Here is a 12403-nt window from a genome sequence, read left to right on the forward strand (position 1 = left end):
GCATTAAAATCCCCTACTAAAATATATGGCTCCGGTAGTTGCATTAAGATTGCTTGTAAATCATTAAGTGTGATAGTGAAATGAGGTTCGATGTATAAAGAACATATTGTTATTGTTTTAAAATGCACCACGGTGACTGCAACAGCTTCAATTGAGGTTTTAAGGTTGATTCCTCGTGTCGCAACGCCACCTTGGACCACAATAGCAGTGCCTCCGGAGAGCCTGCTTGAATTCTGTCGGTCACAACGGAAGACTTGATATTTTTTAAGAAAGCTTTTGTTCTGTGGTCCGAGATTGGTCTCCTGGAGACACAACGCAACTGGAGAAAATGAATTTAAAATGTCAGTTATATCAGTGTAGTTGTGTAAAAGCCCGCGACAGTTCCAGTGAACTAGAAATGCCATGGTGGTGGATTAGTTGGGGATAGGGTTGGAAATCTATGTTGTTGGGTCTTTTGGACCCGTTATTGGGACTTTGTCCCTTCTTTTGCGCTCAAGAGAGCTTTGCCGCCGCTGCTGCGGAGGCGAGGGGGGCGATGTGTCCATCACATCTTCAGATGTGCTGGACCTTCGTGCAGAAGGCACGGATACATTTGTTTTTGACCTCGCCCCTTGGGGCAAGGCCTTTAGGCCTGCTGACCTGGGGGTCGGCATGACCTGTTTTGGGGGTAGTGGAGTAGCACTAGCTACATCCACAGGGGGCGCGGATGGCCCTGCACCACTGTCACTAGACGTGACCTGGGCAGATGCCGAGGTCTGCGATGACGCTGCGCCCTGTTGCGTCATCACAGAGTAAGTTGGATTCTGCACCAACGAAAGCCGCTTTCTTGCCTCTCCGAAAGTAATATTCTCCGTGACTTTCAAGGTTACAATCTCTTTTTCCTTTTTCCATGTAGGGCAAGATCGTGAGTAGGCTGGATGATTGCCTTCACAGTTTACGCAAACGTTTGCTTCGGTGTTACAGTTGTCTGTGCTATGTTCGTTGGAGGCACATTTTGCGCAGGTGAGGCGGCCTCGGCAGCTCTGGGAGCTGTGGCCATATCTTTGGCAATTATAGCAGCGGCGTGGGTTGGGAATGTACGGTCTGAGCTTGAGTTTTTGGTAGCCTACTTCAACTGCGTCAGGAAGGGTGCTCAGTGCAAATGTTAGCACAATGTGTTTAGTCTGAATCTCGTTATTGTCTCTCCTAATTTTGATTCGATAGACATTGGTTACATTTTGGTCTCTTAGTCCTTCTAGTAATTCCTCCTCAGTCACGTATTTGAGATCATTATCTGAAATGACTCCACGAACTGTATTGAGTGACCTGTGGGGGCTGATTGAGACAGGGATGTCCCCGAACGACGTAACGGTTGTTAGCTTTTCACTCTGATGGTTATACAGCACTTCTAGGAGGAGGTCACCATTTGGTAGTTTCTTAATTTTGTAGCCCTGACCTATGGCACCTGTGAGCGTCTTTGTCACTAGGAATGGCGAGATCTGACGGGCAGTTTTTTCTGCATGTTCTGAGTGCACGACATGGAAGCGGGGAAAGCTGTTGACATGTTTCGTAAAGAACTTGCTTGTCACATCGGTGCGCCCTCTCTTACTGGGAGGGCGATCAGTTTTAGAAATAAAAGAGGCCATGTAATTCAATTTTTGTTCGGTTATGATGCCAGCCACCCACCATGGAGTCCAACAAGGGGACGAGACAGGAGCTTGAGCAAGCACCCTGCCCACGCCAGCTGTACATCCTAACTATAACCTAATATGGTGCAACACAGGGTGGTTACTCCACACAAGGTTAACCCTCGCCGCCGGGAAGTAAGGGAAAAACTAAGAAGAGAGTAGAGGACAGGAGAGCTTTAGGACAGACGATAGGAAAGCGAAAGATGGAGGGGGAGGATAGGAAAAGGCGACTGCCGATTTCCCCCAGGTGGGTCAGCCTGGAGGTGCCGTCTATGGGAAGCGTGGGCCAAAGTGGTGTGTTGCCTCCGCCGAGGGGCCTCAAAGGTCCAAACACTCGGCATCGGCTCAACCACCAGGATCCCCTTTTCCCCAGACACGACGATGCCACGCACGGCTAAGCGTGGGTGCTCGGGGTCCGTGGTGTCGCACAAAACACACAAACACCTGCTTTAACAGGTGCCCCCTGCGGGGCATCTGGTTTTTGCCTATGCCCAATTTCTTCTTTACCGCTTTAAGGCTTCCCCCGTTCTTTACAGCATGCTCGCCTATTTTTCCAAAAGACTTCACATGGCCATACAGGCGACATTTTCTTATTCGGATGCATGAGGGTGAAATGAGAAATGAACGGTACGATGCCCTTGGCTCCTGCCGTCTTTTAGTTCGTATATTTTGGATGAAGTGGGAATGTATATATCAGGTCTCTCAGCTTACTTACAGCTAAGGATAGAAAATTAAATATTTTAGATGGGCCGGGGAAGCCCGTTGCATACAGCTGCCAACCGTATTGCTCACCGCCATTCCAATAAGTATTGATAAAATTTCACATGTTTTTTTTTTTCAAGCTCCAAACAAAGACAGCGAAATACAAAAAACGGTCACATGAGATGCACATTCGTGCGCCACGTTTCTCCGTTCTGAATGCTGGACTGAGTGAAGAAAAATCACCTGCGGCTGTGGCTCGATTGCCCAGTTCCAAAGCTATAGCTAATAAATTGTCGATGAATGACAATGGCGACATTTCAGCAAAACGGTCTTTTTCGCGTCAAGATAACTTAAAAAGTAATGAAAGAAGTATTTCATATTTATATCTTTAAGCCGAAATGTACGATAGCTCTCGTACGCCCTCATGTAGATAATGACCAAGGTTGTTTCGCTCATATTTATTGTACATTTAGGTTAAACATCGACAAAAGAGCACACGGCACGGTACTGAATTCTTTTCAGAACACTAGACATTGAGAGGTACTGTCAGTTGGTATTTCAGCAAACTGGTCGCTTATCGCACGTGTGTTGCATACGCCAATTTATTAGATATTGTGATATCATTTATAACAGCTCCATCGCGAACGTTTTAGATAGTATTAGGCAGTGTTTACAACTACGAAGACTGTTTCTTCTGAAAACAGTCACCATGTAGTATAGCTTTCTGTACAATTCTGTGTGTTGTTCATCGCCAAAAATCGCTGAAGTCTTCGTAGACTATTGTTGTCAGATGATTTGTAATAGAACAATAAATATTTATTCATGTTACGTGTATACGAGCATTTAAAACGTGAAGTCTAAGGTTTGACGAAATCTCGTCTAGTCGGGTAGCAAGGTCATTATGAGTACAAAAAAAAAACACGCCGACTAAAGGTTTGGGTAAAAATGTAGACATTTCGGCTTCCAAACGCAAGCCTTGTTCACTGAAAACTTCGCTCGAAGAGCGCTGCTTAAGAACGTTCAATAAACGTCCGAGGCACGTTGCATACGCATGGGGTAGAATGCCATCGTTGCAATTAGGCGCCTTTTTCATCGTGTGTATCAGCACAGACTCGAGATACTGGCGTGAAAGCCCGTTCCTCTCTTTGGCGAGGACGGAAGCCTCTTCCCAGAAGATATCATGTCCACTTGATATGGGGTGCTCTGCAAGTGCACTGGAACCGAATTTCTTGTTTTAAATGTCTTTCATGTCTTCCTTCAAGCACCTTTTAAAATTCCCGCTTTCGCCTAAGTAAACATGGTCGCATCCAGCGCAAGGAATATTGTACACAACGCCGGGAAATTTTTTTTCTTAGCTTGTTCTTCACGCTCATCAGCTCGTGTCGTATCTTGCGGTGGCAACGTGAACATTGTATGTACGCAGCACACTTCCCAGTGCTTCACTTATGCCTGGTGCATACGTAATGGCAACAAGTGATTGACAGTGGCTACGATCTAGGTTTATTGGTTGCACTGAACATCGCTCCATGGCGTCCACAAATGTTTTGGGGTAGCCACAACTGGCAAGCTCACGGCGTACTTGCGTCAGGTCTGAGGCATGGTCCTCAGGTCTTGAGGAGACTTTGTGAAATCGTTGAATTAATGAGGCCGTAACGGCGCGTGTACGGACGGACGTGTTCACAGAGTCGAAATACAGGTACCTGATCTTGTGGGTGCTCTTCCTAAAGACTCCGAAGGAAAGGTTGTCATCGTCTTGCTCCACTAATACGTCGAAAAATGCAGGCGCTTGACAACCTCCTCCTCGACCGTTAACTCGATGGCCTCTTCCATACTGTTGCCCCGCAGGGGGCATCTGTTAAAGCAGATGTTTGCGTGTACTGTGCGACACCACGGACCCCGAGCACCCACGCTTAGCCGTGCGTGGCATCGCCGTGTCTGGGGAAAAGGGGATCCTGGTGGTTGAGCCGATGCCGAGTGTTTGGACCTTTAAGGCCCCTCGGCGGAGGCAACACACCACTTTGGCCCATGCTTCCCATAGACGGCACCTCCGGGCTGACCCACCCGGGGGGAACCGGCAGTCGCCTTTTCCTATCCTCCCCTCCATCTTTCACTTTCCTATCTTCTATCCTACAGCTCTCCTGTCTTCTTCTCTCTTCTTGGATTCTTCCTTCTTCCGGGCGGCTAGGGTTAACCGTGTGTGGTGTAACTACCCTGGGTTACCCATATTAGGTTATAGTTACTGTGTACAGCTGGCGAGGGTAGGACTTATTTATTTAACTCCTGCCCCGTCCCCTTGTTGGGCTCGATGGTGGGTGGCTGGCACTGTGACCGAACAGCATACTTACTTTATGGCTTCTTCAAGACAAAATGATCGCCAAACAAAGAAAAGGCGGACCGAAGTAACCTCTCAATTCTTTAATGAAAAACTAGAAATATTCCCCAAGTTCCACGTTATCCACAGTGAAAAACCAGAAAAGCCAGCCCGCATGGTGTCTCCCTTCATCGTGTCCAAGTCTCTCACACAAGCCCTGGGTCCAGGATACAAAGTATCCAAGCTGGGCAGTGGGGACCTCCTGCTTGAAGTCAAAGACAAAACTCAATATGACAACATTCCAAAGCTTGAGTCGTTTGGGGACATCCCAATTGTAGTGTCTATGCACACATCATTGAATACTGTCCGTGGCGTGATATCTGAGAGCGATTTCTTGAACCTCACAGAAGAAGAAATGCTTGAGGGGCTTAAAGAACAGCATGTAACCAATGTGCACAGAATAAAAATAAGAAAAGATGACAAAGAAATACCCACTAAGCACATTGTCCTAACTTTTGCCACCTCCACACTCCCCGAATCTATTGAAGTAGGATATATCAAAGTGACTGTGCGACATTATATCCCCAACCCCAGACGCTGTTTCAATTGTCAACGCTTCGGTCATGGCTCACAGAGCTGCCGTGGCCGTCCAAAATGTGCAAGATGTGCTGGAAATGACCACACCTCTGAAAACTGTGCAGCTGTGCCACGTTGCGCCAACTGCGATGGGGAGCACCCTGCCTACTCCAGATCATGCCAAACTTGGAAAAATGAAAAGGAAATCATAGCCATAAAAACAATAGAAAACATCAGCTTCAAAGAAGCGCGCGAAAAACTGAAAAAGAAAAACCCATTCGTTTTTACAGCGAAGGCAGACTACTCCAAGGTGGCGCGTGGGGGCGACACGCCACGCTTGAATCTGGCTCCTGTCCAGGCAATGCCTCAGACAGGACCACCCCCGCCCCAGGCAGGGACAGCGAAAGCTTCCTTGCCATCTGCAAAACAGGGCCTACCGGTCTCGCAACCGCCAGCCCAAAAGGCTTCCCTTCAGAAGAAGCCTGAAACACAAGCACCCGCAGCTGACCAGCGGACGTCCAGCGCCTCCGAGGAAGCGATGGACACTAGTCTTAGTTCGCCGCCGCTTCTGCGCCGGCACAACTCCCTTGAAAAGAAAAAAAGGGACAAACCCCGAATAACGGGCCCTGAGAGACCCGAAACCTAAATTTTTAACTCTCAACAAAATCCACCCAATATGGCGTTCCTCATTCACTGGAACTGTCGAGGTCTAATTAACAACTATAGTGATGTAAAAGATCTCTTAAACACGTTCTCTCCATTCGTCATCTGTTTACAAGAAACAAACCTAGGACCTGAATATAAAAACATTCTAAAAAATTATAAAGTCTTTCGGTGTGACCGGGAGCAGTCTGGTAGATTATCAGGAGGTGTCGCTATTGTTATCCAGAGTGGTGTTGCAACCAGACAAATCAAGCTCAAAACTAAATACGAAGCCGTAGCTGTCACCACTTTGCTTTTTAAAACGATAACGATATGCTGCTTATATCTTCAACCTCATTCACCAGTAAATCTCCATGACTTAGAGGAGCTTTTAGACCAGCTGCCAGAGCCTTATCTGGTAGTTGGTGATTTTAATGCCCATTCATCTTTTTGGGGCAGTGAATTAACAGACACTAGAGGCCGCATATTAGAAGATTTTATATTATGTAACAACATATGTTTGCTGAACACCGGAAAGCAAACATACTGCTCACCAAGCTCTGGAAAAATGAGCTGTTTAGATCTATCCCTCTGCTCGCCATCGATTTTTAATTATTTTAAATGGGACGTGATAGACAACCCGTATGGAAGTGATCATCTACCTGTTGTTATTGAGCTTTTATCTTCTCCATCAATCATCCCTTCTAAACCACGTCGCTGGAAGCTCCACCTAGCCGACTGGTCATTGTTCAAATCAGAAGCCAATTTAGAAAACATTTTTTCAGACAGCCTCAGTGTAGATGAATTAAATGAGCTTTTCACGACCCGTATCCTTGCTGCTGCTCACCTTGCTATCCCCCAGTCCTCGGGCAAAATACAACCAAATCATAAACTGTGGTACACACAGGAATGTAAGGAAGCAAAAAAACAACAAAATAAAGCCTGGGGTGTCTTTCGCAGGTACCCAACGCACGAGAACCTAATGAACTTTAAGAAAGCAAGAGAAAAAGCAAGATATATTCGTCGCAGCGCAGAGAAAACATCTTGGAAAAACTATGTTTCATCTATAAACAGTTCCATCACATCCAAAAAGGTATGGGAACAAGTTCGCAAACTAGATGGTACCTACTCCCCCTACACAGTCCCTCTCCTAACCCCTCCAGGTGTGCAAACTAGCTTGCAGGAGCAGGCAGATATACTCGGTGAGCATTTCTGCAGAGTGTCTAGCTCTAACCACTACACAGAATCATTCTTAAGATATAAAATCACAGCTGAAAAACAGAAACTCCCAACTAGCGGTGGCAGCAACGAACTGATTAACAGTTTAATCACAATACAAGAAATTCATAGAGTTCTATCTACTGGCAAAAAGACTGCCCCAGGCCCCGACGAGATACATTATGAAATGTTGTCCCACCTCTCTGAGCCATCTGTAGAAGCCCTTCTAAAGTTTTTCAACAAGATATGGGTAGTAGGACAGATACCGGAGGCGTGGAAAAAAGCTCTTGTTGTACCATTTTTGAAGCATGGCAAACCACCAACTTCGGCCAGCAGTTATAGGCCAATATCATTAACTAGCTGTCTGGCAAAATCATTTGAGAGTATTCTTAATATTAGATTAATGTTTATCCTAGAATCCCAAGAGCTTCTCGATATTCATCAGTGTGGCTTTAAGAAGGCATGTTGTACAACTGACCATCTTGTCCGTCTGGAAAATACCGTCCGAGAAGCATTCATACACAGACAGCACTGTCTAGCGGTCTTCTTCGATCTTGAAAAGGCATACGACACAACATGGAGGTTCGGAATATTGCGTGACCTTGCAGACTTGGGCATCCGTGGGAGAATGCTAAACATCTTGCGTGATTTCCTCTCTAACCGCTCATTTAATGTTCGTCTAGGCACAACTATGTCAAAAACATTTATCCAAGAGAATGGCGTACCACAGGGATGTATTTTAAGTACTACATTGTTTGTTGTAAAAATGAATAGTATAAGTAAAGCAATCCCAGAGTCTGTTATGTATTCACTCTACGTTGATGATTTGCAAATTGCCTATACATCATCCAACATATCATCCTGTGAGAGGCAAATACAGATAACATTGAATAAGTTAGCTACATGGGCAGACAGGAATGGGTTTAAATTCTCCCCTCAAAAAACAGTAGCTGTTCTTTTTTCACTGAAGAGAGGCCTACAGACAGATCCAACTTTATACCTAAATGAAGCTGAACTGCCAGTAAAAAATAAACACAAATTTTTAGGTATAACTTTTGATAAAAAATTAACATTCCTGCCTCACATAACTAACCTTAAGAAGAAAGCTTCTAAGTCCCTCAACATACTCAAAGTTCTCTCAAAGAAGCACTGGGGATCCGATCGAACATGCCTCTTACACATTTACCGCTCTCTTGTACGCTCCAGTTTAGATTACGGTTGTATTGTGTATGGCTCCGCGAGGTCATCATATCTAAAGCGATTAGACCCAATACATAACCTCGGCTTACGTCTTTCTAGTGGTGCATACAGAACATCCCCCATTAAAAGCATCTATGTAGAAGCAAATGAACCACCCCTAGCCGACAGGAGGAGCATGCTTACATGCGAATACATACTCAGGATAAGATCTTTACCAAAACATATCTGTTTCCCCTTAGTTACAAAGTGCCCTTCCAGAACACTGTTCATAAACAAACCCCATGCTATCAGGCCTTTACTACTCCGCTTTGAAGAAATATGCCAAGATTTAGGAATACTGGATGCACTTCCAACTGTAGCCCAGAGACAGTATCCATTTCCGCCCTGGTACAGCCTTCCCTCTACATGTGACCTCACACTGACAGCCTTCCGAAAAAATCAAACAGCACACGAACACATATTACAGGAATACCTAGCACTACGAGAGAAGTATATGAACTTCACAGAATTTTTCACAGATGGATCAAAAACAGCAAATTATGTTGGATGTGCTGTCGTGCAAGGCAACAGAGAAAAAGTCATAAGGCTACCTAACAGTGCCTCAATATTTACTGCAGAATGTTACGCTGTCTATGTAGCTGTAAATAAAATTATGCAACAGGACTGTGAAAAGAGCATAATCTATACCGATTCTTTAAGTGTGCTTACGGCATTACATTCCAAAAATGCAGTTGAGCCTATAGTAGGGAACATCATTCACGGCATAGAAAAAATCACAACGCAAGGCCAAACCATAGTCTTTTGCTGGGTTCCTAGCCATGTTGGGATAGATGGTAACGAAGTAGCCGACTCATGTGCTGCACAAGCTCGAACTAAGAAAATAAAGAAAATACCAATTCCCTACAAGGATTGTATTAAGTTAGTAAAAAGAAGCCTGATAGATAAATGGCAGAAAAAATGGAATAACGAAGAGCAAAATAAACTACACACAGTAAAACCCATAGTAGGAGAATGGAAATCATGTACACAGAACAAACGCTTCAGTGAGGTGATTTTGTGCCGTCTTCGAATCGGACATACACACTTGACACACAATTTCTTACTGAGAAAAGAGCAAAAACCATTATGCAAAGAATGTGGAGGTGAGCTCACCGTGAACCACATTTTGATCTCGTGCACAGAACTTGAACAGTTAAGGAAAAAATATTTTACTCCATTCTATAATGAACGCATCCCATTCCACCCCTGTTTACTATTAGGAGACAACCCGCTTGTTGAAATTTCATCTGTTTTTAGTTTTCTTAAAGAGTTAGGGATTCTAAATCAGCTGTAATTTTCTAAACTTTTCATTTTCACTCATAAAGAAGCTCAGTAACCTAGTGTTTGGCGCATGATGGCCATAGTAGCCTATGTGCCAAAAAACCCAACCCAACCCAACCCTCTTCCATACTGTTGAGGTGCCTGGTGAAGGTGGCCAGTGCGTCCTTCTTAATGGCGCAAAAGCAGTCATCACTATATCCCAATAATATTATGGGCCGAGGTTGGAAAGGCGCCAGGGCCCGGTTTTCTATGGCTTCCATGGTTAGATTAGCAGTAGTGACAGAAATGGAAGCAACTATAGCAGTTCCTTGCAATGTTTGTAGAATGTGCCCCGAAAGACGAAGTATGTGTTTTAGAGGCAAACTTTGAGCAACCTCAGTAGGTCCTGCGACTCGAAAGGTGTCTTCTCGCTGAGCTTCTCGTCGTTCTCAAGCGCAACCGCGCACCCCTCTAACAGCAATTTCACTGGGACGCCTGTGAAAAGAGGCTCGACGTCGAAAGACAGCGAGAAGTCGTCTTCGTCCACCGTGAGGTCATGCACCTTTCCAGTGAACTGGAACGAGTTCCGTATAAAAGCAGACCCTTTTCCAATTAGCGGCGCGAACTCATGGTGGAGGTTTCCTGACAGTTCGTATGGAGGAGAATGGGTGATTTCCACTATTGGTGGCATAGGGATGCCCTCCTTGTGGATGTTTGGAAGACTGTACAATGCAGGTGCTGACACATTATGGCCGCCAGAGGAGCCTGTAGTATACAGAGTTGTGCTGCGGAGGCACGAAGCGGAAACCTGGGCGAGAAGTTTTTGTAGCTCTAGGTCTATCTCCAGCGTACGATCTGTCTTGAGAACGACGCACGTATTCTTGTCTTCCAAGAGATCCGTCATTTTTTTGTCGTTCTCGGTGCTGTTCAAGATGACGGTTGCGTTACCCTCCTCATCAGGGGGGATATAATTTCTTGGTTTCTACGCAGGCTGTTGACTGCATGGCGCTCTCATCCAGTATGTGGTTGGGCTGTCGGGACGGAAGGGTAGCAGGAATACTCACTGCTCGTGTTCGAGCCTGTACGAGCAGTGAGCATTCTTGCTACCTTTCCGTACCGACAGCCCACCTACATGCTGCATGAGGAGCACCATGCAGTCAACAGCCTGCGTAGAAACCAAGAAATTGTTATCCTCCCTGCTGACAAGGTTAATGCAACCGTCATCTTGAACAGCACCGAATACGACGAACGATTACAGAGCTCCTCCAAGACATGAGTACGTATGTAGTTCTGAAGGTCGTACGCTAAAGATTGAACGAGAGCTACAAAAATTTCTCGCCAAGTTTTCGGCTTCGTACCTCCACAGCACAAGTCTCTATACTACAGGCTGCTCTGCCTTAATGAGTTAGCACCTGCCTTCTACGACCTTTCAAAAATTCACAAGGAGGGCGTCCCTATGCGACCAATATTGGATTTCACCCATTCACTTTAGCACGAACACTCAGGCTACCTCCACCATGTGTTCGCGCCGCTAGTTGGAAAAGTGTCTACATTTATACGAAACTCGTAGGAGTTCACTGGAAAGGTGCGTGACCTCACGTGGAGAAGACCACTTCTTGTTGTCTTTCGTTCAAAAGCGTCCCAGTGAGCTTGGCGGTAGAGGTGTGCGCGGTTGCACTTGGCAACGACGAGATGCTCAGCGCGAAGACACCCATCGAGGCACAGGACCGACTGAGGCTGCTCAAATTGTGCCTCGAAAACACATACTTCGTCTTTTGAGGCACATTCTACAAACACATGAACGGCACTGCTTTGGGTGCTTCAATATCTGTCCCTGCCGTTAACCTTACCATAAAATTCATAGAAAACCGGGCTCTGGCTTCTTTGTAACCACGGCCAAAAGTTGTCATGGGATATAATAATGACTGCTTTTGTGTCAACAAGAAGGACGCGCTCATCACCTTCACGGAGCATCTCAACAGTGGGGAAAAGGCCATCACGTTCATGGTTCAGGAGTATGTTGCCAAGCGTCTGCCTTTTTTGGACGTTTTAGTGCAACGAGATGGCAACAACCTTTCCTTCCGACTCTTTAGGAAGAGCACCCACACGTACACGTAATTGCATTTTAGCTCTGTGAACCCGTTCTGCATTAAATGCGCCGCTGCAGCCTCATTATTTGAACTATCCCGCAAAATCTGCTAAAGACCTGGGGACCATGCCTCAGACTTGACGGAAGTACGCCGTGAGCTGGTCAGTTGTGGCTACCCCAAAAAATTTGTGAACGCCGTGGAGCGCCGCTCTTGCCCCCTAATAAACCCGGACCTTGGCTATTGCCAATCACGTGTCGCCATTCCGTATATACCGGGCATAAGTGAGGCACTGGGATGTGTGCTCCGTACAGAAAACGGTCACGTTGCACACGTTCCCGCTGGCAAGATACGACATGAGCTGTTGAGCGTGAAGGACAAACTAGGAAAATAATTTCCCGGCGGGGTGTACAAGATTCCCTGCGCTGAATATTTGGGCGAAAGCCAGAATTATAAAAGTCGCCTACAGGAACACATGAAAGACGTCGAAAACAAGAAAATCGGTTCCAGTACAGTTTCAGAGCACGCCATATCAACTGGACATGACGTCTATTTGGAAGAGGCTTCCGTGATCGGCAAGGAGAGGAACGGGCTTTCAAGCCAATATCTCTAGTCTGCTGATACAGACGACAAAAAAAAGACGCTTAATGGCAACGATAGCAATCTACCGACTGCGTATGCAAGATGCCTCGGGCGATTAT

The 12403-nt window shown here is 45.9% G+C and overlaps 1 protein-coding gene across 1 annotated transcript; it reads right to left on the bottom strand.

The window, feature by feature from the left end:
* Window positions 1-437: 437 nt before the first annotated feature.
* On the bottom strand, window positions 438-2122 carry LOC146191960 (uncharacterized). The gene has a single exon (XM_084602350.1). The coding sequence runs from the start codon at window positions 1623-1625 to the stop codon at window positions 438-440; it is 1188 nt and encodes a 395-aa protein (XP_084458476.1). The 5' UTR covers window positions 1626-2122.
* Between the last annotated feature and the right edge of the window lie 10281 nt (window positions 2123-12403).

The sequence above is a fragment of the Amblyomma maculatum genome, chromosome 4, assembly GCF_055883805.1.
Source record: "Amblyomma maculatum isolate TAMU_Amacu chromosome 4, ASM5588380v1, whole genome shotgun sequence".
Taxonomy (NCBI): Eukaryota; Metazoa; Arthropoda; class Arachnida; order Ixodida; family Ixodidae; genus Amblyomma; species Amblyomma maculatum.